Source organism: Ixodes scapularis, unplaced genomic scaffold (genome assembly GCF_016920785.2).
Source record: "Ixodes scapularis isolate PalLabHiFi unplaced genomic scaffold, ASM1692078v2 PGA_scaffold2__306_contigs__length_199485367, whole genome shotgun sequence".
Lineage (NCBI taxonomy): Eukaryota > Metazoa > Arthropoda > Arachnida > Ixodida > Ixodidae > Ixodes > Ixodes scapularis.
The window spans coordinates 89,181,623-89,203,426 of NW_024609857.1; the positions used below are offsets into that span (position 1 = coordinate 89,181,623).

Below are 21,804 nucleotides of genomic sequence, written 5' to 3' on the forward strand. Positions count from 1 at the left end.
CTTTACTGCTTTCCATGTTCCTCATGAGAGTAGGCACACATAACATTGCCCTGATCACTCTTCCTACCCGTGAGGTTGAAGTTACTGTGGAGGAAAATGTCAGTTGTCCAGCACCACTAAGACTTCTACGGCGAGGGGGAACAAGCCATGAAGAGGGAATAAGAGCACATACCTCACACACAAGTGAAGCTTTTATTTCAAAACAGGAAATGCTTTCAAGATTAAATGCAGAACAGTACAGTATATAGTAGTGGTTTGAAGGTCCCCATGCTCCAGGCACGTTTTCACATATCAAACACTTTTCAAACTACAGGGTGCAATCGAGAAAAGTAAACCCTTACTTTTGGCCTGCATAGACAAACTATGTATCGCCGAATGCCGAAACTCCACGCGAATGTAACCTTGGCGATCTCAGCAAGATGCCAAAGTTTCAGAAAGTAGCGTCATCGAATTGAATATTTATGCATGATTACCGGAAATTTTCAATGTGAGAATGGAGGCTCGCAGAGCTCGCGATTACATGGAGATGAATGGGAGACGCTACTGGGACGCGACCCCATTTTCCTATTGAGATTTTCAGAAAATTCCTAGTAACTTTCAAATTCAATGACGTCACATTCTGAAACTTTGGCATCTTGCTCAGACTGCTAGGGTTACATTCTGGCGGAGTTTGAGCGTTCTGCTATGCATAGTCTTTTTATGCGGGCCGAAAAGGAGGGTTTACTTTTCTCGATCGGACCCTGTAGCGCAGCAGCATAATATTCTGCGCCTTACTAAGTGCGTCGAAGGGTAACCTCCTCAACTGGCCCATTTTGGGGTGAGAGTATGTTCTCAGACATCTACGGGTTTTCAATGATTATGGAAGTAATCAAGTGGAAACTGCACTGCTTCAAATGTGAGCATAGCCCAGTCACGTCGGTCTTGTTCATTACACGGTCCAGCTCATCCCCACGGCATTGATTAATCTCTAGGTATGTCGGATTGTGTTCCTTCATGACGTCCAGCCACCGCAAGTGGGGCTCTTGTGCCTGCATAAAAGACATTGAAACCACCAAGTTACGTCTAGTCTGATTTGGACCTACGAGAAGTCCACGGCTGTAAGGTCATGCAGCAGCCACTGAGGACTCTCCTCTACATTTTTTTTCTTCATGGTTGCACTTCGCAGTATTCATGCATGGCTTCTCAAGATTACTGTTAAGTAGCACGACTGATTCCAGTCACTTAGAGCTGTTATTCTGCTAAGGCCACAGGCAAAATTAGTCCTGCCAATCGTAGACTGTGAGCAACAGGTGAGGTGAGCAATACCCATATGCTTCACATTAAAATTGGGCTTGTCTCGGCACATTTGGCCATGTTGAAACTGTCATGCCGTAGCCCTGAGCGTCACATGTGTGCCAAGTCATTGAATAAACAGTTTTATTTCTCTACTATGCTAAGTTAAATTCAAAGGACCTCGGTTATTATCCCAGTTAACACTGCGCAAACTTTGTAGGAACAAACGGTCCTGCAGTCCATTTCTGCTTCGGGTAAACAGTTCGCTGTTTACCTTTCAGGTAAACAGCGAACTAAAAAAATTAACGTGCAATTCGCATCAGATAGAAATATGCACGGCTTTAAATGGCTTGGCTGCACTTTTGCCAAATAAAAGTGCACGCTTCGCAGCCCAGAACATTGCATAAGTGCCTCTGTCACAGGTGGCAACTGCATTTTGAGAAACTTGGCTTCCTTAGATGCCAACATCAAGTGACCCTCTGGCCCTTCTCGATATGGTTGTGGGCAGCTGTCAGCCAGCTCCACTCTGCCCGTGATAGTGGCCTGGGAGGCACCTTGTTGCGGGCCATGACTCCTGCAGCACTGCCCTTTCCACAATAGGGTTGTTGATCGTGAAGACCTGTAGTGCCTGGCAAAAAATAATATGCTGCCCACCATTGGAGCAACGAAGAACTGAACTACCATACCGAGTGTACCGAAACATGTCTTCCACACATAGAAATGTTATCAGGAGGCACAAAGACGAGGCAGAAAAGTGTGCGCCGTCATTGGTCGAAACAGTGAATAAAGGCATGTCATCGTGTCTCGGTGGTAAACAAAAGCCTGAGGTGCGTGAAGAGCTGACTGACTTGCTGCATATTCCTTCTCTATACACAGAGATATTATCCTTACATTTGCTCGAGACAAAAGGCTGCCGACATCCATTTATGTACAAGATACCAACCTACAGGAATTGATATCTTGCATTTTTGTACCACAAACATGTTTCTGCCTGAAACATTTCACTTTTATTATCTCGGCTGCTCACACTGCTGGCAAGTGCGCCTTCACTGAGTGCATACAACAAAGCCATGTGTTTTTTTTTGCTTTTTTTTTTTTGAAGCAGCATTGAAATTATAGTCATAGTCTTCATTGGCTTAGGAAAGCCGTGGCACCATGGAAAGGCAACAGCCCGTACCATGAAGGCCCGCGGTGCCGCGTCTAATGAAAATGATCATGTGATGAGTATGTACAAGATCCGAGATAACTCTTACATGCTTCTCACATGACAACTTTATCAGCAGTGTGTCTTGGACAATGGCCTCCAAGGTTTGCAAGTTTGTAGCGTAGAGGGGCGTCCATGTCAATGGACGCCCCTCTACACAAACAGAAAGCTGCAAAATTTGTCCTTTAAAGGCCGATGCTCAACCTTGACGTTCTGCAGGGGCTATAATCCTCTTAGAGTCCTCCTCTCTTAAACTGCGAGGGGGAGCTGCATTGTGTGAAGGTCGAAGGTGGAGAGGATATAGGAAAGGAGGGGGTCCGAAAAAGTGCAAGCTGTACGTCGGCCTGCTGACGTACAGCTTGCACTTTCCACTTTTCCGAACGAGCTTTAAGCTCGTTCCTTTTTGCCGCAAGAAAAAAAAAAAAAAGTCCTAGTACTGTAAGTTGATGATGAGATCATGATACATTGAAATACAAAACAACAAACAATGGAGCGCGTAGCTTTCGGCACATGCTGCGCCAACTGGAAATCGCCTAGGAACTCACACAAATGCTCAGTTGCAGTGAGGGCGCGTGTCCTGCTCCAATATGTTCGACCCTCGCTCGGCACATGCTGAAGTTTCGGTGCTAAGCCGGCATTGCGCAGCTGGAAGCCCTCGCTTAGCTCGTACCAATTAAGATTAAGGACCAAAGCGACACAGGGCAGTCGTGCCTCGGCTTGATTCTGGAGAATGAGCGGCGAGCTTTCCACTTTCAAGTCGATTCAAAACAAGCAGAAGAGAGCCTAGGAATGAGGGTGCTGGGACAGAGGTGCGAAAAGGAAATGGGAGAGAATGTGAGGAACTGTTTGTTAGATGACGTCGCCCGCCCGAGGGTATCTGAGACGACAGTCAAGGGCCTCCACAGTCGTCCCAGCCACGCCTTGAAAGCCTATTTCTTGCATACCGTGAGTCCCGACGGGGAAGAAGAGCGATGCACAGGAGGAAGACGACGAAAAGAATAGAAAAAGAGAAAACACTAAAAGAGGACATGCATCGAGGAAGGCGAAGCTGCCTGCGTTTTGTACAGAATGCAGGCGGAAAGGGCACCCTGGCAAGCCTATCTTCAGAACAATTTGGTTCAGGCCACATGCGTTGTTGTCTCTCCACCTGCCTCGGTGGCTTCTTTTTACAAAGTGTTTGGCACCCACTTTCGCGACTTTTCGGGGTTGGGGGTTGTGGAGGCGCCGCTTAGAAAACAGTGAATTTTACCAACCTACGAAATCAGGACATTTGACGCTTTTCTCAATCTCTTGCAGGATGCGGGACAACGACTTCTAATGCGGGACGGGCGGTCACCCTAAGTAGCTGGAAGCGTAAACGAGAAACATTAGTTTATTTCTGCATCCAAAGCCCCCATGCAAAATAAAGTTCAAATAATGTAGTTGACCCAACTCAGTTGCTTCAACCTTGTAAGAAGTGGCACGCTAGCTTTATTCGTACAGAAGCGAAGAATGGTTTTAGCTAACTCGCCGTTTCTTGGCTAATGATGCTGAGTGTATCATTTCTGAGGCAAACTAACACCTTCACCATGACCGAATAGGGCATATTGCTATGAAATATAGCTAAAGTGGCCGTCATTTATCTGGAGTAAACAAGCCAAGAGAAATAAACACTGCGGGAGTGCTTCAACGCCCCGCGCCCAAGCAGCGTGCTGCTGCTGTGGCTACCGGCTAGCTTGCTCACGCCGCACTAGCCAAGGACCGACAATAATGTCAACAGGGCCTCCGCTTCAAGGGCAATGCTGGCGCAGCGCCGAACCTTTGGATGTGCAAGCGAGAGTTCAGCACATTAGTGCATGAAGCCTCGCATCCACTGCGCATTTTTGTGATTTCGCCGGCAAACGCCTAGTGACACAGCATGTACTGAAAGCCACGCGCTCCGTTGTTCGTATTTCAATGTATCAGGATAGCACAAACTACTAGTTAGAACAAGACTTGGTTGTCAGAGATGGAACGGCATTGCGCACAGGTATGGTCATCTATCACATGAATCGAGAAATTAGTTGCGCTCTGCGGGGGCCAAACATTTTACTACTGTCGTTGAGGTTAGAGTGTAGTGTCTGGCAAGTAGAGAGAAGGGGACAAGTGGGTATGGCTCTCGCATTCTGTGCCACTTACGAATTGACTCCCCAAACACGAGCAGATGGGTTTCGCTGAGAAGTTTGAAAGCTACCGAGTACCCCTCGACGCTCTGTTCACTGTCCATGCGGACAGCGCCAGCCATCATTGCTACTGTGGCGGTGCGCTCAGTTCTGTCGCAAGAGGATGTCCAGGGCCTGCCACATGATAGGGGTCACCACCACAACTGCCGAGCCGGTTTCCCAGCAGCTCACCGTGATGCCGGTCCCTGAAAATCATTGTGTAAAATGAGGCGAGGCTCGATCTAATCACTTTTTTCAAGCAACTGTAACATTAGAATTCGCCAATAATTTGTCCGTTACGACTGTACTATAGCTATTTGCAAGCTAGAAAAAAAGGTGGCGGCTTCCCGCAAGGGGTGTGATGTGCATAAATCTAAAATGGAAATCTTAGCTGGGGTCCTCTATAATGACACATTTCTAGTAGAAACTGCTAAAGACTGCACAGGAACAGCCCCTCTATTTCATGAGGCAACGCGGTAAAATGCGGTGGCCAGCCATGTGACACTAGAAATGGATCGTGGCACTGTAGCAACTTCTAGTACACTTGGAGCCACTGTACTAAGAGTCGACGGAACTGCTAAATTGCGCCGTCCCGAGGACAGATGGTTTAAGGCCTCAACGTCGTGACGGATTTTTGCTGGGCGTCTATGGGCCCACACACTTTTTTGGACATAATTAAAGTTTAAAAAAAAAAAAAAAAAAAAACTTGAAGGTGCCTGAGTGTTTTACAGAATTAATGAAATAGCATCTCTCATGGCCCATCATTTTTGTTTTGATATGTGAAGTATTTTTTTACTGCAAAAATAACCTAATTTCGCCATTTTGACTTGTCTGGTAACAATGACTGTGGTCATCCGTCCCGTTTGCCCCTGCATAAACTTCTCGGCTACGAAGCAGCGACGCGATGACAGTAGTGGACATTCGTCTGTGCACTTTGCTTATGTATTCCTTTAGGCAGTGTCCCCATGGGTGATTCTTTGTGGCAGTTACGATGTTCCGCTCGAAATGTCTGTGGCAATAAAAGGGTGTGAATGCAATAGCAGCTTCATACTTTCGTGGTGCTACACTTTCTCAAGTTGAACATTGTGTACTTTCGTTAATGTTCTCCCTTGAGAGGACATCCCACCACACTCATTCCAACATATGCCTGAGCTTATAATAAATGTGCCTGGAGATTTTTAGCTGGATGTCAGGTGACTAACAACTCAAGTTCATGATCGAGCACGTATGCAGGCAGGCATAAGAGCAGAAGAATGTTTAGCATAGCTAAAAGATGAGGTTTCAGACGGTTACTATATCGCTATCAAGAAAAAAGCATCCCGCGCACTAAAAGGCATTTTTCACTCGTACAGGAATAAGACTAGTAATCGAAGTTTCCAGCTACTTTGTTTTTTAAGTATTGTTGCAATCGAAGTTCGTACCAAGAATCGCTAATTTTTGTACCTGGCTGCTAGTCCTTGAATTCGCCGCTTTTATTTTTTTTTTCACGGTCTCCACTAGTTTTACTGGTTCTCTTGAACTATCGTAGCATGCGGCTGCCGCCAGTAAAACCGAACAGCGCCGTTCCTGTTTTCCTCACTCGCATCACACGACTTCGACGTACGCTTCGACAACATCCATGTTTGTTTACTTTTCGCGAAAAACGCAGCCCACCAAATGCTGGCAACATTGCCATTGCGCATGCAGAAGAACGAGCGATTCGGTTGTTTTACAGCGATAGCTGTTATGGGCTCTTCCCCCCCTTTGGAATGATGGCGTAGGGTGTAGGGCGTAGGGCATTTGGCATCCGTCGTCGATATTGAGGATTGCTCCAAAACATTTTGTTACATTTCGCCGCTGTCAGGAATCGACCCTGGGTCTGCTGCGTGTGAGGCAAGCGCTTTGCCCCTGCACTACTGGCTCCATGGCACACTGCATCAGTAAAGTGTGTGTGGTGAGCACACATGTGCATATGAGTCTCGTGCACCGCCCGGCTACCTCCGTTTTCCAGGGAACGCAGCGGAACACAATCGTCCATGCACGCGAGATGCGTTAAATGGAAAGCAGGTCATGCCTATCATCGACAGTACACGCTCATGACGAAAATACAAAGAAGTAGCTTGAAACAAAACAGCGCCGTAGCACAGACAAAGCTATGAGCTCAAGCCCCAAGCAAACAATAAAAAGAGAAGACCAAACTGGCTAGATGTCAAAACCCTAAGCAAAGTGCACATAAAGGCGCCCTAGTGAGGTGCTAGTGCAGCTGGTATTGGGTGTTTTCATTGGCATAATTTAGTCCACCATTTTATTGTTATTAGCTGTCTGGCGCGTGCCAAATAGAAGCATTTCGATGATGCCTAAGACTATCAAATCCGTAAAGCACAGAAACTTATACCTGCCATTGTGTTACCATTGAACAACGAAATGGCCGATTGACATCACGTGAAAACAACCAACGCCTATTTGGTGCGTTAACCTGCTTAGCCCGGTGGAAACTGTCCTACCCAAATGAGCCACGCCGCGATTCGCAAAAGCGTCAGAAATGAGTTGGAAAAATTTGCGAACTTGGAGTTGCTTGTGAAATAGCCACAGACGTGTACTTATGCAACGCACATTTGATAAATCTGTGTTCCGTCGAAGGGTAGCTTCACTACTCGTGGATCCAGATGAGCAAACGGCGCAAAGCATTCTGAATGCGAACCTGATCATTGAGGGTCTTGTGCTAGCTTGCACTAGCTCGCACTTCAGCATCAAAATCTTTAGTCGCGTGGCGGACAACGCATAAAGCCGAAGGTTGGGGGCCTAAATCCGGACTTCGTATTTCTAAACAGGTTAGTGCCCATGGTGCCACACAGTGGACCACCCCTCGCAACTCACTTTACATATCACAAAGTGTACTGAGTGTTCCCAAAAAGGGTACGTGCAAATGTAGTCATGCCACAGGGTTCACACAGATTATTCACTTAATCGGTCAACACAGGCGTATTACAGGTGTTGACGCGGATGCGCCAACAAAAAACAACGAGAAACAGTCGACTGAATAGCGCGGCGTCATTAACGTTATGCACATAGGGTAACGTTAATTCTTCACAGGAACTGCACCACACCAGAGATCGATTCATCGTAGCTGCGGGAGGGGAAAGAGCCTGATTGCGCTACAAGTGTCTATAGGGTGTTTTCATAAGACTTAAGTCTGTCATTTTGTTAATAGAAGTCGGCGTAATGAGATCTGGAAGCTTCTGCGCACTACGCATCTGAGGGCACGAAATGATTTCTTAGAATGATCGCCTTCGGCACAAGCCATAGAACTCATCACAACAAAATGGCGAACAAAAACACGTAGGTGAATACACCTCATACTCCGAAGATGTATTCAAACAAAAACTACGTCTTTGCCATTTGCTTGTGACTGTGAGAGTGCAGCGAGGGCGCGGCCGTGAGCAACAAGCTCGGACGTTTACAAAATATAGCGTCTACCTGTTAGTCAGGGAAGCATGTCGTTTTTGGCACGACACACGGCATCTCACACTGTTACGATGCAAAAAAAGTTCTATCGAACCGAACAAGAGGTGTTCAATCATGATTTGTATTGAGCTGACCAAACATGTTCGTGTCACACTGACGCGACTACGCCGATCAATAAGGACAAACATAAAGGCAGATTGAACAGCGACGTTAATGAACAGTCAAGAAAATCGGCTGTCATAGCCCATACCGATATTTCCAACGTGTTGAACCTCGGCAGCAGCGAACTTCAAGACTCCAAACTTCTTCTGCCATCTGCACTGCATCTGCCTCCGCCATTTGCCGCCATCCGCCATTCAGGGCGCCGCCGCGCCGCGTCGGCCGCGCCATCACGCGGCTGACGCGGCGATAAGACAATAACTCGAACAGAAAATTTAAAAAAAAGTTATAGGGAAATCGCTATCACTAATTAGGAATTATTTTGAGCATTTCTGTGACAAATTAAGAACGTTAATTATTAGGCTTCAAAGTTTTCTTACTTCCCACCCATCCAACCGACTCAATGAATGTTACTGGTGTAGGAAACGAAACCGAAACCAAGAGCGGCGTCAGAAAAGCCGGATGTCAATCAGCGTGGGGATTAGCCTACCACGCCTACCCTCTCCCTTTCTTTTCCTTGATCCTTTTCACCTTTCAACCCTTTTTTTTTCCCCTGTTGCAACCTGTTGTTTCAAGCTCGACATCGAAGCCACTGGTGTGTTGGTTGAATCATCGTGCTCCTGTTTGAATCGCCGTGCTTTCGTCCACGATTTGACTTTTGCTTGCCAGCGTGGAGTTCACCAAGGTGCGGGTCACGGTGGTGCGGGTACACGTGTTGTGTGGGTACACGTGTTGTGTGTCACTGAATGAACCATCGGCGACGTGTTCTGCGAGACATTTGTAAGCTGGTTGAATCACCGTTACTTTTCCTCTCCAGTATCCTGACCGCTGCGCACTCGTGCACGAGTTGAATGTGCTTTGCATCACTGTTTTTTCGTTCCCCAGAGTGGTGAGCGTCGTGCTTTCATGCGCGAAACGAAAGTGCGACTTGTCTTCTGTGTATCACTGCTACTGAACCGCTGAATTTTTTTAACGATGGACGAGCCTCCTTCGCCGTTCGAGCGGCTGGAGGTAGTGAAGGACGACCTCGCGTCGACGGAAAAGGAATCAGTGTTTCGCGCGAACCTGAACAACGAAGCGGCCGTCGACGAATGGCTGGAGGCCTACAGTCTCCAAACAAACACTTCTTGGATCGTCCAAAAGGTCCAGAAGGAGGGACAACGGTACGTTCATGTCATTCATGCTTTCCGCGATTGAGGACCGCATCGATGATAATTGGAATGCGGCTCTCAACTAACTATATATCCTGAGTCTTTGGCCGTCTCGGCATGCTATTTAGGTTTTCTAAATTCAGAACAGTTATTGAGAAAACAGCGAATGGAAAACACATTCGAAATTTCCCGCGCAGCCGGGTGCCGTGACGTCACGGAGAGGCAGACGTGCAGGTCGAGAAAAAATAGAGCATGCTGCGGATTTGTTTGAACCTGCGTAGTCAGGGTGAAAATGAAATGGCATTTGTTTCACACCACCAAACTTCGTGTAATCAGTTGTCAATAGTCGTGAAATGGAGCGCATAGCCAATGAATGGAAAGCAGAGAAACTTTCCATTGTCGCAGAGCTTTATACACCCCCCCCCCCCAACACACCCCCAGGTTGAGCCCGACCCCCCCCCCAGAATTTTTTGTGCAAAGTACAGACAAGGCTACACCCCCCCCCCCCCAACACACCCCCAGGTTGAGCCCGACCCCCCCCCCCCCCCCTCTCCCGAATTTTTTGTGCAAAGCACAGACAAGGCTACACCTCCCTCCCCCACACACCCCCTACAGCCGCCCAAAAACTTGTGACCCCCCCCCCCCTTGTTGAAAATTCTGGATAAACCCCTGCCAGTGTGTATTTAAGTGTTGTACTTACCATACCCAAATTTCATTAGTGTAGGCTCTCGGCACTTTCCCATGCCATAGAGATATAGCGTTTTTCTTTTCCAGGATTTTAATCCGGGAACCTACTCATGAAATTTGAGTATGATAAATGCACCTCCTAAAGAGACCTTGAGAAGTTTCACTGCTATCCAATCATTGGCCTATTTATACGATCAATTTTACGCCTGAAGAGCGCCCGCGGACACCATTCGAAAAAAACACTCCTCCCACGTGTGAGCCAAATCTGTGAGCTATTCGAGTGAGCCAAATGAACCTCTCCACTTTAAAGCAGCTTTCCTCCTCAAGAATTAACGCTACCCTATCTGCATAGGGTGCTCCCCCTTATTTTGCCGCATTTGTGGTATTTTCAGAATGGTCTTCCACAAGGTCTGGCGCTGCCAGCACCACCCTCGCAACAAGGTGTCCGAGCGCCGCAACGCTGTGTGCATGGCCAGACTCGACGTAAAGATAAAAAAGTTGAGCAAGGGCTCAAAACAGAACGACCCATACCTGCGCAGGGACGTTCCCTTGGCTACTGTCATACGAATAGACACTCAACATTCGCATAATACACATTCAGCAGACGCTCTGCGCCTCCTTCGGGGCACACGTACCACGAGGCAGACGTTTGTGGGCTACTTTAGCGACGGGATGGCAGTCAGCGAGGCACGGAGGCTCCACGAGAGCAAACTCTGCATGGAGGAGAACGGTCCCGAGCTGCTGGCCAACGGCGCCCTCAACCCTCTGGCCAGAACCGTGCAACACTGGCACACTGTGTGGAGGAGCGCCTGCTTCGGTGGTGGCCCCATCGACGCTCTCTCCAAGCTGGAGGAGAAGGCACCCCTCTATGCTGCTCAAGGTATGCTACAAGTTATTACAGTGCCATGGCTTATTTTTGACATCACATGACCTACCAGTGCATCTTTCCACGTCACCTTGTGAAAAGAGAGGTATTGTTCATCTGTGAGCTTCAGCACTTGCCACTAGGCACATGCTATTAGAGAGCAACACCAGTTCACATTCACATTTCTCGGCTCTATGCACATCACATGTAGCTGTGGCAGTAACTACACATTTTTTTTGCTGGGAATTTTAGGGGTACAGAGGTGAGTTGCATCGTAAAGCTCACTTGAGAAAAGTGATTAAAAAGAGCCGTGCCTCAATTTACTTAACAATTTCCAGGCACAAGTGTGACGGTCAGCCGGAGTGACACCAGCAACTGTTGGGCAGTTCTGGTCGTGACCCCCATCATGCGGCGGGCCCAGGCACTGGAGGCAGCGAGGGACATTGTCTTCATAGACTCGACGTCCTCGTGTGACACCACCAAGTGCACCGTGACAGTGGTGCTGGTGGCGACAATGGCTGGCGCCGTCCCCTTAGCAGTCCTCCTGCACAACGAGCAAAGCACGGACGGGTACTCGGCAGCATTCAAGCTCCTCAGCGGGACCCATCCACTCTGCTTTGGGGGTCTATCCGTAAGTAGAAAATAATGTGGAAATTATAGCTTTTCTCCGTGGAAAAAAGCTGGTTGTCATTTACTACACTTGTTTCTGCCTCAAGAACATTAGAACCCTAGTAAAAAGCTTCGGTGTCTGCAGATGCAACAAAATTTCCCCCTTATGTAAAAATTGGCGTTTCATATTTTTAATGTTTAATTTTCTCCAAATTCGAGTGTGTCGTTTCGGTGCCTCACTTTTAACTCCGAAATTCAGTGTTTTCGGTGTAAATTTTTGCGGTCAACCAGGAATTGTGGTTTATCAGGGCCCATGTTGTAAAAGCAAATGCATATTTTTCGCATTTCTAGAAAACACAACACAGCTTCATTCGCAACCCGGGATATAACAAACTAGTTTGCACTGTGCAAGAAATATGTGCAAAGCGTCATCATTCCGTTGACACGGATGCACATGTGTGCCAAGCATTCCACAAACTTCAGGAGGATACTGCTCCAGGCACAAATGCGAGCCAGCATTGCTGACAAAATTGTGCCGTGATGAAGCATGCAATAACTTTTGACGACACTGTTTCAGACAAAAAAATTAGAGGGACACTTGGCCTTAAGGGTGCGACGCGATAGCGCAAGGCCGGGTTGTCAGGGCAGGGGTGGAGGAGGGCGGGAGTGCAGAGGAGGCGGGGAAGGGAGGGCAGGGTGGTGGGGCGGTTGGGGGACTGGAGGGGTTGTAGGGTGGTGGGGGAGGGAAGGTGTGGGGAGCTGCAGGGTCACACCACCCCCCACTGCTACTAAGAGAGGGCAGGGCATGGAAGTCAAGGGGATGGAGGTCAGGAGTCTGGGGAGTGGAGGGGTTGCAGGCGGGAGGGGAAGGAGAGGGGAGTAGTGGGGGAGAGAATGGGAGTTACGGGGGTAAGGAGAGGGAAATCCCATCACTGATTCCCATTTAGCATCCGGGCCACGTGACCCGGGTTTTGAGGAACGGGGAAGGGCCCGCCCACGAGGTCACGCCAGACGCCGTGACCCGGCTCACTCGACACAGGTCACTGACCGGTCACGCCAGTCCAGCCGGGCCACCTAGCATGACCCGGGTCACGCCAGGTGCCATGGCCTGGTTCATGTGACCCGTGTTCCGGGTCACGTGACCCACGAGGTCACGCTGGACGCTGCTGGACTACTACTACGCTGCCTTTTCCGCTAAACGGGAGCCTTACGCTAAGTGGCGGCCCATACTGCAAGTGAGATGACCGGCAGTAGCCGTCACCTCATAGACAGAAGGAGGGCAAGAGGGGGACAAGAGGAGAGCGAGAAGGAGGAGGGGAAGGAGGGTAGACAGAGGGAGGAGGAGGTCAAGAGTAAAGGTAGAAGACCACGAACACACAATAACGCAAGAGAGAGAGAAAACGGGAAGACCAGGACGGAGGGCAGGGGGGACTGAGGATGAGGTGGCTTTGAGTTTGTGAAGGAAGAAGACGATGGAGGGGATAAAGGTGGGGCGGACCAAGGAGGCGGGGAAGCTGGTTAGGGGACGGAGGAAAAAGGTGAGAGGAAAGGAAGAGTGGAGGGAAGAGGAGCCTGAGGGAAGAGAAGGGAGCAAGGTGCGGATGGGAACAATGAAGATGAGGAGGAGCGGCCAAGGGTTCAAGGTCAAAACCAAAGGTCAAAGCCATGAACACAACCACATGACAGATAGAGGGGGAGGGAAGAGTTAAGCGAGGGAATTAAAGCCACGAACACACAACCACATGACAGATAGAGGGGGAGGGAAGAAGAGTGAAGCGAAGGAATCAAAGGTCACAAACATGCAATCATCGGAGGAAGAGATGAGGGGGAGGAGGAGGTAGGGCACAGAGGGGAGATGGGACGAGTATGGGGTGGAGATAAAACAGGCGAGGGAGGAGGGGAGGGGTCAGGTAGGAAGAAGGTCTAGTGTCAAAGGCCACCGTCACACGGACACATTCCGCCGACCACTCAAAGTGAAGGGCCCATATACGGCTACCGCAGTAAAACTATAGCACGAGGGGGTAGTGGTTTGACCGAGGGATCAAGCATGAAGGCTTGGTCTAAGGTTACGAGAATGAGAAGGTGATGGTAGCACAGGTTGCACCAAATTCCTTTGTAGTGCAAATACTTCATATAAACCGTATGTGCGCTTCACTGAGATACATCAGTCTTGCCAGTTCTTTTCAATTGCACTCAGTGAAGGCACTATTGCCAGCAGTGTGAGCAGCTGACCTTAAGCCGAGGTGAAAAGAATGGAACGGATTGTCCCAGTGTATACAGTTGTTTATTTAAAAAAACAATCGTTTATCAGTTTCTGTAAATTGTTGTGTTGAACATAAATTAATGCTATCAGCCGGTTGTCACAAGCAAGTATAGAACAGTTTCTATAGCTACAGAGAAGGGATATGCTACATGTAGGGACTAAAGCATTTACAAAGCATGACAGTTCACTTCTTTGTTTCTCTCCGATTGTGGGACGCATATCATCTTTTGCCAGGCACCCGAGGTCTTCATGACGGACAATTCGAGCGCGGAGAAGGCTGCTCTGCAGGAGACCTGGCCCACGGCAAGGCATCTCCTATGCCATTTTCATGTGGCGCAGGCGGAGTGGCGCTGGCTCACAGCTGCCCACAACGGTGTGCACAAGGACCAGAGGCGCTGCCTGATGTCAGCCTTCCAGGAGGCAAGTCTTTTACTATGCAGTTGCCATTGTGACAGAGGCGCTTGTGCAACGTTCCGCAGTATGAAACTTGCACTAATGTGCAGCAAAAGTGCAGCCCAGTTATTTAGAGTAGGGCGACACACCTCTGCATGTTAATGGTCTTGTGGAAATCAGTCAGGCAAAAGTGTGCATGTAAAGCTGACAAATGTTTGTCAGATTTCTAACCGAAGTAACCTCAACGGTAATGGCCAACTGCAGGTCATGTATGCTGACACACAGGAGAAGCTGGAAGCAGCGACAGCCCAGCTGAGGCGCCAGCCACACCAGGCCTTCGTGGCACAGGTGGAGGCCTTCCTTGGAAGACAGGAGGAGTGGGTGTTGCTCTACCGTGCCAACACCACCACGCGGGGGCACAATACAAACAACTTCTCAGAGGCCACCATCCGTGTCCTGAAGGACATAGTTCTGAGCAGGGCAGAGGCATTCAATGCTGTGGCACTGGTGGATGCGGTGGCCATGGTGTGGGAGAAGTACTTCGAGAGTCGCATCCTCCGCCACGCCCACAGCCGTGTCGCAAGTCACCAGGTGGTATACAAGCGGCTGCTCTCCAAGATGCCACAAGGTGCAGCTGAGAGCATCCAACCTCTGGGCGACAAGCTCTATGCAGTGCCCAGCGCCACACGCCATGACGTGGTCTACGAGGTGGCCGCAGACTTCGGAGCGTGCAGCTGCCCAGTCGGGAAACAAGGGGCTTTCTGTAAACACCAAGCTCTGGTGCACGAAACCTTTGGTGGTTGGTTCCCCAATGCACCCCCTTTGACTACGGAGGACCGGCATCGATTGGGCAAGCTGGCCTTGGGTGACAAGTGCCCACCCTGGGAATTTTTTATGCCCTTTCGTGGAGAGCAGCAGTACCCAGGTGAAGAAGAGAGTCCCAGGTGCACCCCCGAAGCTCCCAAAGGCCCAGACAATGCAGAAGCCACTGACCTGCTAGAAGCCAATGACCAGCCAGAAGCTCCTCAACCCTCCACATCGGCCCTGGCACCAATTGCAGCGCAAGACCCTGACCAAGCTCAGCGTGCTCAGGTATGTGCACTCTTTGATGTTCGTGTCTTATCCAGCTCCTTTTCCCAAGCGAAGGGAGCACGATAAACTTGTATAACACAAGCTCCTTTTACAAGTCATACCGTGAGAGGCTCTAGTGCAGCAACTAGAATTTAAAGTGGTGCATATTTCCTAGCAAATACAAGCTGCGCACTCATCTGTGATGCATGCTTTTTACCTGAGAGACTGTACCAAGTGGAAATTAACAAGTGCACCACCATTTGTTCCTACAAGGTTATTGGCTTACCTTTAGCTGGGGTAACTACGAAGGTTCTCTGGTGCGACTTAGCAGTGATGTGGGGAGAAAATTGTTTATTTAAAGGCCAAGGAATAAGCAGAGAGGAGAAAACTGCACCTCAATTTCTCCTTTCCACCCGAAAGAGAAGGATAGTCTTCCTCCTTGTGGTGTAAGTTACCTTCCAGACCCGCTCCTTTTGGGCAAAAAGGAATGGAGAAAAGGGCACAGGGGAAGGGTCATTTTCTTGGCTGCAAGGTACTCCATATATGTCAGCCTTTGACTACTTGGCACACATGTGCTTCTGCTCTAGTGGCCAAGCTCTCAGTGTTTCAGCACGGGCAAATCTGTTGAAACAAGCAAAATTGTAATTTCTCACATTTTATTTATTTACATTACTGTGAACCTTACGGTCAACACAGGAGAGAAAAATAAGTTGTACAAGCCAAGCAAAATGCATTCACACTCAAATGAGTACTTATGCACATGCATGGGTGCGGTCACACCCTGCACATCTGAAGATGTATTCCGCACACATACATTATTCAGTTAAAAATTTGCGCAATGATAATTTAAATGACTTGAGATTACAGCAGCTGACGACTTCATTTGGCAGAGCGTTCCACTCTACTATTGTCCTACAAAAGAAAGAATACTTAAATACATCATTTTTGTATTGATACGGAGCAATCGCCCTGACGTTGCTAGTTCTTTTGGGAACGAGACATTGAAGGCCACAAGTAAAGCTGCGGATCTAGCTTTGTCATTCCAGTTATTATGGAAAAGAGTTCTTTTAACCTTGATATCTTCCTTCGCTTTGCCAGCGAGTCAACCTGCGCCTCTTGTCTCATTGAAGAAACAGATTTTGTATGTTTATATCTGGAGAAGATAAATCGAAGCGCCAGATTTTGTATTCTTTCAATTTGTGATTCGTGGCATTTTCTATACGGGTCCCATACAGTGCTTGCATATTCTAACAATGGGCGAACATAACACATGTACGCAAGTTGTCGAACATCACTATTGGCATGCCTAAGTTGTCTTCTGAGGAATAATAACTTTTTGTAGGCTTTTGACAAACGTAATCTACATGACTGTTGCATTGCATGGTAGAACTAAAAATAACACCCTAAATATTTAAATTCGTCCACCTTTCGCAGTTGCACGCCACCTATGTTATAGGAATACTCTAAAATGTTTCGTTTGTTTGTAATGCTGCAGAGTACTGTTTTATCAAAGTTAATTACCATACCCCACCTTTCACACCACAAGTAAAGTTTTTCTAGAGAGGCATTAAGCAAGTCTTGGTCTTCGACTGTACGCACTTTTGAAAACAACATGCAGTCATCTGCAAATAGCTTTACAAAAGTGGACCTGTACCGACCCTTGTGGCACACCTGAATACACTGCAAGGCGGGTAAAGCATGCATCACTGCAGTAGACATACTGTGTTCTGTTAGTTAGGTAAGACCGGACCCACGACACTATATTGCTGTTTAGACCCACAAGGTGAAGCTTTTCAATTAATTTGTTATGAGGCACGCGGTCGAACGCTTTTGAAATATCCATAAACACGACGACAACCTGACCCCGCTCATTTACAACAGATGAGAACTCATGCGCACATTCAATTAATTGTGTGACCGTCGATAGACCCAGTCTAAAACCGTGCTGATGTTTGTATATTAAGTTGTTTTCTTCTAAGTACTGAGTGACATGATTTGAAATAATGTGTTCCAGCAGTTTGCAGCAAGTCGACGTTAATGATATAGGATGGTAATTTTGGACTGTCATTTTGTTTCCAGATTTGTGAATGAGTATAATTTTACCACATTTCCAGCAGTCTGCTGGAAATTTGGATTGTTGGAGAGAGGCTTGAAATATTATGAAAAGATATCGGGACACCCACTCAGCATACCTTTTCAGAAATGCATTTGAAATGTCGTCTGGCCCCGACGCCTTCTTTACATTAATATTCAAAAGCAATTTAAGTATAACACTTTCCGAGACAACGAAATCTGACATACGAGGTTCATCAGAGCTGCTAACGTGGTCTACCGGCGGGTCACTCGAGACTGTAAAGACTGACTGAAAATACATGTTAAATTCCTCTGCCACTCTAATGGGACATGATACAACCTCATCGCTTACCATCACTTCTGTTATTACCGTAATATCCCGAGTCATCGCCCATCCCCGAGCCATCGCCCACCCCATTTTTTGGGCCAATATCGATTTCCGAAAAAACACCGAGTCATCGCCCACCCCTTCAAATACCCCAGCGCGGACTCTGCGATCCGCGAACACTCATCCTACCCGAATGACGCGGCCGCGGACCTTACAGAAAAGAAGGAAAGACACTTCTTTTTGTTTACCTCCGTGAGCGACCCCAAAGTGGTCGTGTATCCGTGCGAAAAGAAAACGATGGAGATAACAAAATAAGAGTTTGTTAATGTAACCGCGGAGTGTTAGGTCGAAGTCTGTCTCCGCCAAAGTAAGGTCACCGCGAACCCGCTCCTTCTTCCCGCCGGTCGCGACCGCGGTTGTGCAATATTTTAGGCAAAGCCAACGCGTAAATAAAGCTTTGCTGGAACGCCCTACACAAACGTTTGCAGAGCGTCCCAACCGTGCATTGATAGCCCGCCGTGCACGGACGCACGTATGTACGCACCAAACAAGAAAGTTGCACAAGAGCTTGCAATTGACAAGGCGCCCGACTTGGCCCGACGCCAAAGTATTTGCCAACGCGACCGCCGACTTTCCCGCTTTCCCAGCATTGCTCTTGGTCGCTTCTTTGGTCCGCTCGCTCGCTCGCTCGTTGCGCCTGGTCGGTTTTTCTATTTTCTTGTAGACTTTTCTTTTTTTTTTTACTAACCAGGAGAACATAGTGGTGACATTCTTTCACGGAACAAACGTTCGCGCTACATGCAGATCGGCGGTGTTTCTAGCGCGTATGCAAGCAACGGACTTCGCTATAGTGAAATATTCTTTCGTGAGCATTTTTTTTTTTATAAAACAATGAAACTAAATCGTGTTTTGAGTTTGATGTATCTCTTGTGCATCAGCGCTAGATACGCAGAGAAAAATAGGCGGTTTTTTCCGCTTTTTTTTTCAAGTGTTTGTGCTCACCCACCGAGACATGGCCCACCCCACTTTTTTAATGAATTTCAGGCGGTAGGGGGGTGGGCGATGACTCGGGATATTACGGTACTTCTTTTTTCGACGAGAAAAACCGCCAGAATTTTTGCGGAGATTCCAGCAAGAAACGAGACAGCACATTGCCACAGTAATTTTCCCTAGCTTGGGAAATAAGATTCTTCAATTGTCGCCCCAAATTTGCAATGTCTGAGGAATTTTGTTTTGCTTTCCTTTTGCGCTTGATCTTTCGCTTTATTTGCAAAATTTCTCTTGTTACCCATGGGTGATGTTGTCGTGCTCTCACGTCCCTTGTCGGAACAAAGTGATATGTACAGTAGGAAACAATACTCTTAAATGTTTTCCATAATTCGGTAACATCACTTAACTGACTAAAATGGTCAAAATGTTCAACTAAATAATCGAGGATGGACACATCATCAGCATTTTGAAAATCTCTGACAGTACGTTCGTGACAAGCATTATCGGCAGCTGTTGTGTGTAGTTCTAAGTCAAGAAACACCATTTTATGATCTGACACTTCGTCGAGCACATGTGCTTTATCCGCTTCCACTATGTTGCTAACAAAAAGTAAGTCCAGAATTGATTGGCTCGTATCTGTTACTCTTGTCGGCCTGTCCACTAACTGTTGAAGATTAAAACTGAGTGCTATATCTAACAAAAGCTCGGAGGACGCGATTTCATTTTTACCTAGTTTTTGCTTTGCCCAGTCAATATCAGCATGATTGAAGTCTCCAGTCAAAATAATTTTAGTTTTGTCATTGAAGCGCAACGCCATGTAATCATACAATTCTTCTAAAAACCATGCGGCGGTGTTTGGCGGCCTATATACAGTACTAACAACAAACACGTTGCCGTGAACTTTAATCTTACACCATAACACCTCCCTGTTGACAACGCAATCTAATGGTACCAGGTCCACCGAACTTTTTGCGATAATAGCCACGCCGCCGCCCCTTGACCCTCGGTCTTTCCTAATCATTCTGTAACAAGGCGGAATAACTTCATTATCACCAATACCACTGTGAAGCCATGTTTCCGTGATGACAACCACGTGGGGGTCATGAGTTAGCAAGATTGTTTCCAAATCATCTACTTTATTCACAATACTAGACAAAGTATAATAATGTGCTGTCCTCAATGCGTTTTGTGCAGGCTCGAGAGGAAGTCTACAGGCGCCTGGAGTCCCGCATGCGACGACTGCACGCCATGAACGAGGAAAACCCAGCATACATTGAGCTTTTAGATGCCCTTGGTGACCGGATGGATCGTGTGACGAATGGGAACGACGCATATGGATTCATGCTTACGTTGAAGGCAGCTGCAGGAGTACGACAGCATCGGGGACGTCGGATACGGGTACAGCCCACAAGCCTTGCCAGACGTCGGCCAGGACTGACAAGGGGTTCAAAGAGGGTGCCGGCTGGACGCCCATCAGGCCAACCATCTGCCAAGAGGCCCAGAAAGAGGGCCCACTCCCTGCAGATGAGCATACGTCACAATGTGCCAAGTGCAAGACTGCACTAAAGGTCTTGGTGCCTGCCACCTCGTCGGGATCAGGTAGGTTTCGTTGAGCCCCATCCTTAGAAACAGTGGTGTAACAATGTTGATTCAGCTCTGACATGACTGGCAAGCTGCAATTGTGTGAGCACTTCGTTTGTCTGCAGGGTCACCGTGTGGACATGGGATGAATTCTTCAGGATCCCATCACGGTATTGGAACAAGACTCACATTTCGGCAGTTTCGCTGTCCCTGCAACGTAAAACTTGCTTTGTGCTGTAACTGAAAGCAAGACGTAGGCATTTTTCTTATTTTTTGCAAGCCTCTGTAACCTCCCAGGTTGAGCTGGATTTCATAATGTGATTCAAGAGTCTTTAACCACTTAACTGCCAATGACGAGATATCTTAACATGCTGACTTCTGGCCGCAACTGCCGATGACGAGATAACCCGTCATAAGACTCTGTCATGAGGAAAATACATTCCACAATTTTTTGGGGGGACAAAACGTCAGTTTCTTGATTATCAATGTCCCAAGCATATTTTATAACATTTCTAGCTTGTTTTGGTGTTAATCTACCAAAAGCGGAGCAATGTTAGTGATTGGAGAGCAATGCCATGCACTTTAAAAATGGGAACCATCATACATGGTTTGCTGTTGTCACATGCCTGAAAAATAAGCGAAACATCGTTCCTCCGACCGATTCAAAGTCCAGCGGCGATGAATGGCTTCCGTCAAATAGGAGGTAAGATCATCTGGACTTGACTGAGTGACCCAGTGATGAAAGTGTAATTGACAATGAGAACTTCCTCATGGCGCAAGATTGGGTTTGCATCCGCATTGATAAGGCAGGTCCCTCTTCACCCATATTTTGTTTTACTGCATGCCCTGGAGTGCCTCGACATTCGACAGACTATAATTCTGTAAATGATCAAGTCTAATCAAAATCACTTTGCATAAACTCTCTTTGTACGGGGCTTGTACAAGTGATATACGTGTGTTTTCACCAATCTAAAAGCACTGTACAAATTTTAAAGAGGTCTTTGACTGCCGGTTTGGAAGATGACGTGTCACTTATGCACGAGTGTTTGTCAAATGTTTTATTTTTAATCAATTTTAATAAACCAATGACCGGTAATCTCTAATGACTGTGATCTTATGCCACCCCCTTTCATGAGTGCCTGTACATTGGGACCTTGTGTTTTACATTGCTCCTTCTGCTCTAAGATTGCTGAGCATGATTTCTCATCTAACATGGAAGTTTTTTTTTAATTTCTCATGTATCGTTTCATTATTTTGCGGTCTGAATTATTCCATGCTCGGGTTTGTCACCATGGTGTGGAACTGTCTTGCATCATCTGACATAGAGAAATTAATCTGTGCGAAATATGTACATGGCACATTCCTTACAAAATTACCTCTTCCAAGGAAGGTATTGCTGTACCTACATTTCACAATTTCCCTCCACGAACTCTATCAAGTCAAAGTGTTGCACGCAATGTACTAGTATTAATACAATATTTTCCGGATTATGGTCCCTAAGACCTAATTTCAGCATGAAATATTTGTCAGTGGA

The 21,804-nt window shown here is 47.4% G+C and overlaps 1 protein-coding gene and 1 long non-coding RNA gene across 2 annotated transcripts; one reads left to right on the forward strand and one right to left on the reverse strand.

Moving 5' to 3' along the window:
* Window positions 1–666: 666 nt before the first annotated feature.
* On the reverse strand, window positions 667–8,432 carry LOC115311980. The gene is made up of 3 exons (XR_006077987.1): window positions 8,351–8,432; window positions 4,634–4,862; window positions 667–1,028 (listed from the first exon to the last, which is right to left on the reverse strand). It is a non-coding gene; the product is annotated as an uncharacterized LOC115311980 (long non-coding RNA).
* A 927-nt stretch (window positions 8,433–9,359) lies between these two features.
* LOC120836886 lies at window positions 9,360–20,605 on the forward strand. The gene is made up of 7 exons (XM_040205983.3): window positions 9,360–9,422; window positions 10,490–10,977; window positions 11,301–11,593; window positions 14,069–14,254; window positions 14,492–15,319; window positions 19,884–20,288; window positions 20,396–20,605. The coding sequence occupies exons 2-6, from the start codon at window positions 10,491–10,493 to the stop codon at window positions 20,253–20,255; spliced, it is 2,166 nt and encodes a 721-aa protein (XP_040061917.1). The 5' UTR covers window positions 9,360–9,422; window position 10,490; the 3' UTR covers window positions 20,256–20,288; window positions 20,396–20,605.
* Window positions 20,606–21,804: the final 1,199 nt, after the last annotated feature.